At 65.7% G+C, this 539-nt stretch overlaps 1 protein-coding gene across 1 annotated transcript in view; it reads left to right on the top strand.

Moving 5' to 3' along the window:
* The window catches only part of TNS2 (tensin 2), a 19,866-nt gene that overhangs the window by 16,905 nt on the left and 2,422 nt on the right, over nucleotides 1-539 (top strand). The window contains exon 25 of the mRNA XM_025212273.1: nucleotides 413-505. Coding sequence (XP_025068058.1) covers nucleotides 413-505 — 93 coding nt within the window. The remainder of the gene's footprint in view (nucleotides 1-412; nucleotides 506-539) is intronic.

Genomic DNA, 539 nt, shown 5'->3' with positions numbered 1-539 from the left:
TGTGCAGCACCCCCACAGCAGTGGGGTTGCCTTGCAGACTGCCAGGAGGGAAACTGAGGCATAAGAGGGTCTGGTCCATGCCCATCCAACAGGGCTCTGCTGGATCAGGGCCCAAAACCCAGGAGTCCTGGCTGCCAGCTCCACCCCACCTGGCCCCTCTCAGAGGGGTCCTGGCTGCTGCCCCCTCCCTTCCTCGAGGTGGGCAGAAACCCAGGAGGCCGGGCTCCCCCTCTACATGCCCTCTCAGGGCAGGGTACAGATGCCAGGTGTCCTGGCTGCTGCCCCATCCCTGCCCAGGGGTGAGCATAGCACCCAGGCGCCCTGGCCCCCGTCTGCACCCCAGCCTGTGCTCAGCCCTGGCAGGGGTGGTATTGGCACTGTTGGGGGCACTGACCTGGCCCTGCCTGCACAGGGGACCCCATGGAGCAGCTGGTGCGGCACTTCCTAATCGAGACGGGATCCAAGGGTGTGAAAATAAAGGGCTGCCAGGATGAGCCCCACTTTGGTGAGTGCGGCAGGGAGGGGGCAGGGGCAGCTTC

The sequence above is a fragment of the Alligator sinensis genome, unplaced genomic scaffold (assembly GCF_000455745.1).
Source record: "Alligator sinensis unplaced genomic scaffold, ASM45574v1 scaffold1542_1, whole genome shotgun sequence".
NCBI lineage: Eukaryota > Metazoa > Chordata > Crocodylia > Alligatoridae > Alligator > Alligator sinensis.
Note: the sequence above shows the minus strand (reverse complement) of the source record. Positions and strands in the feature narration are given on the sequence as shown.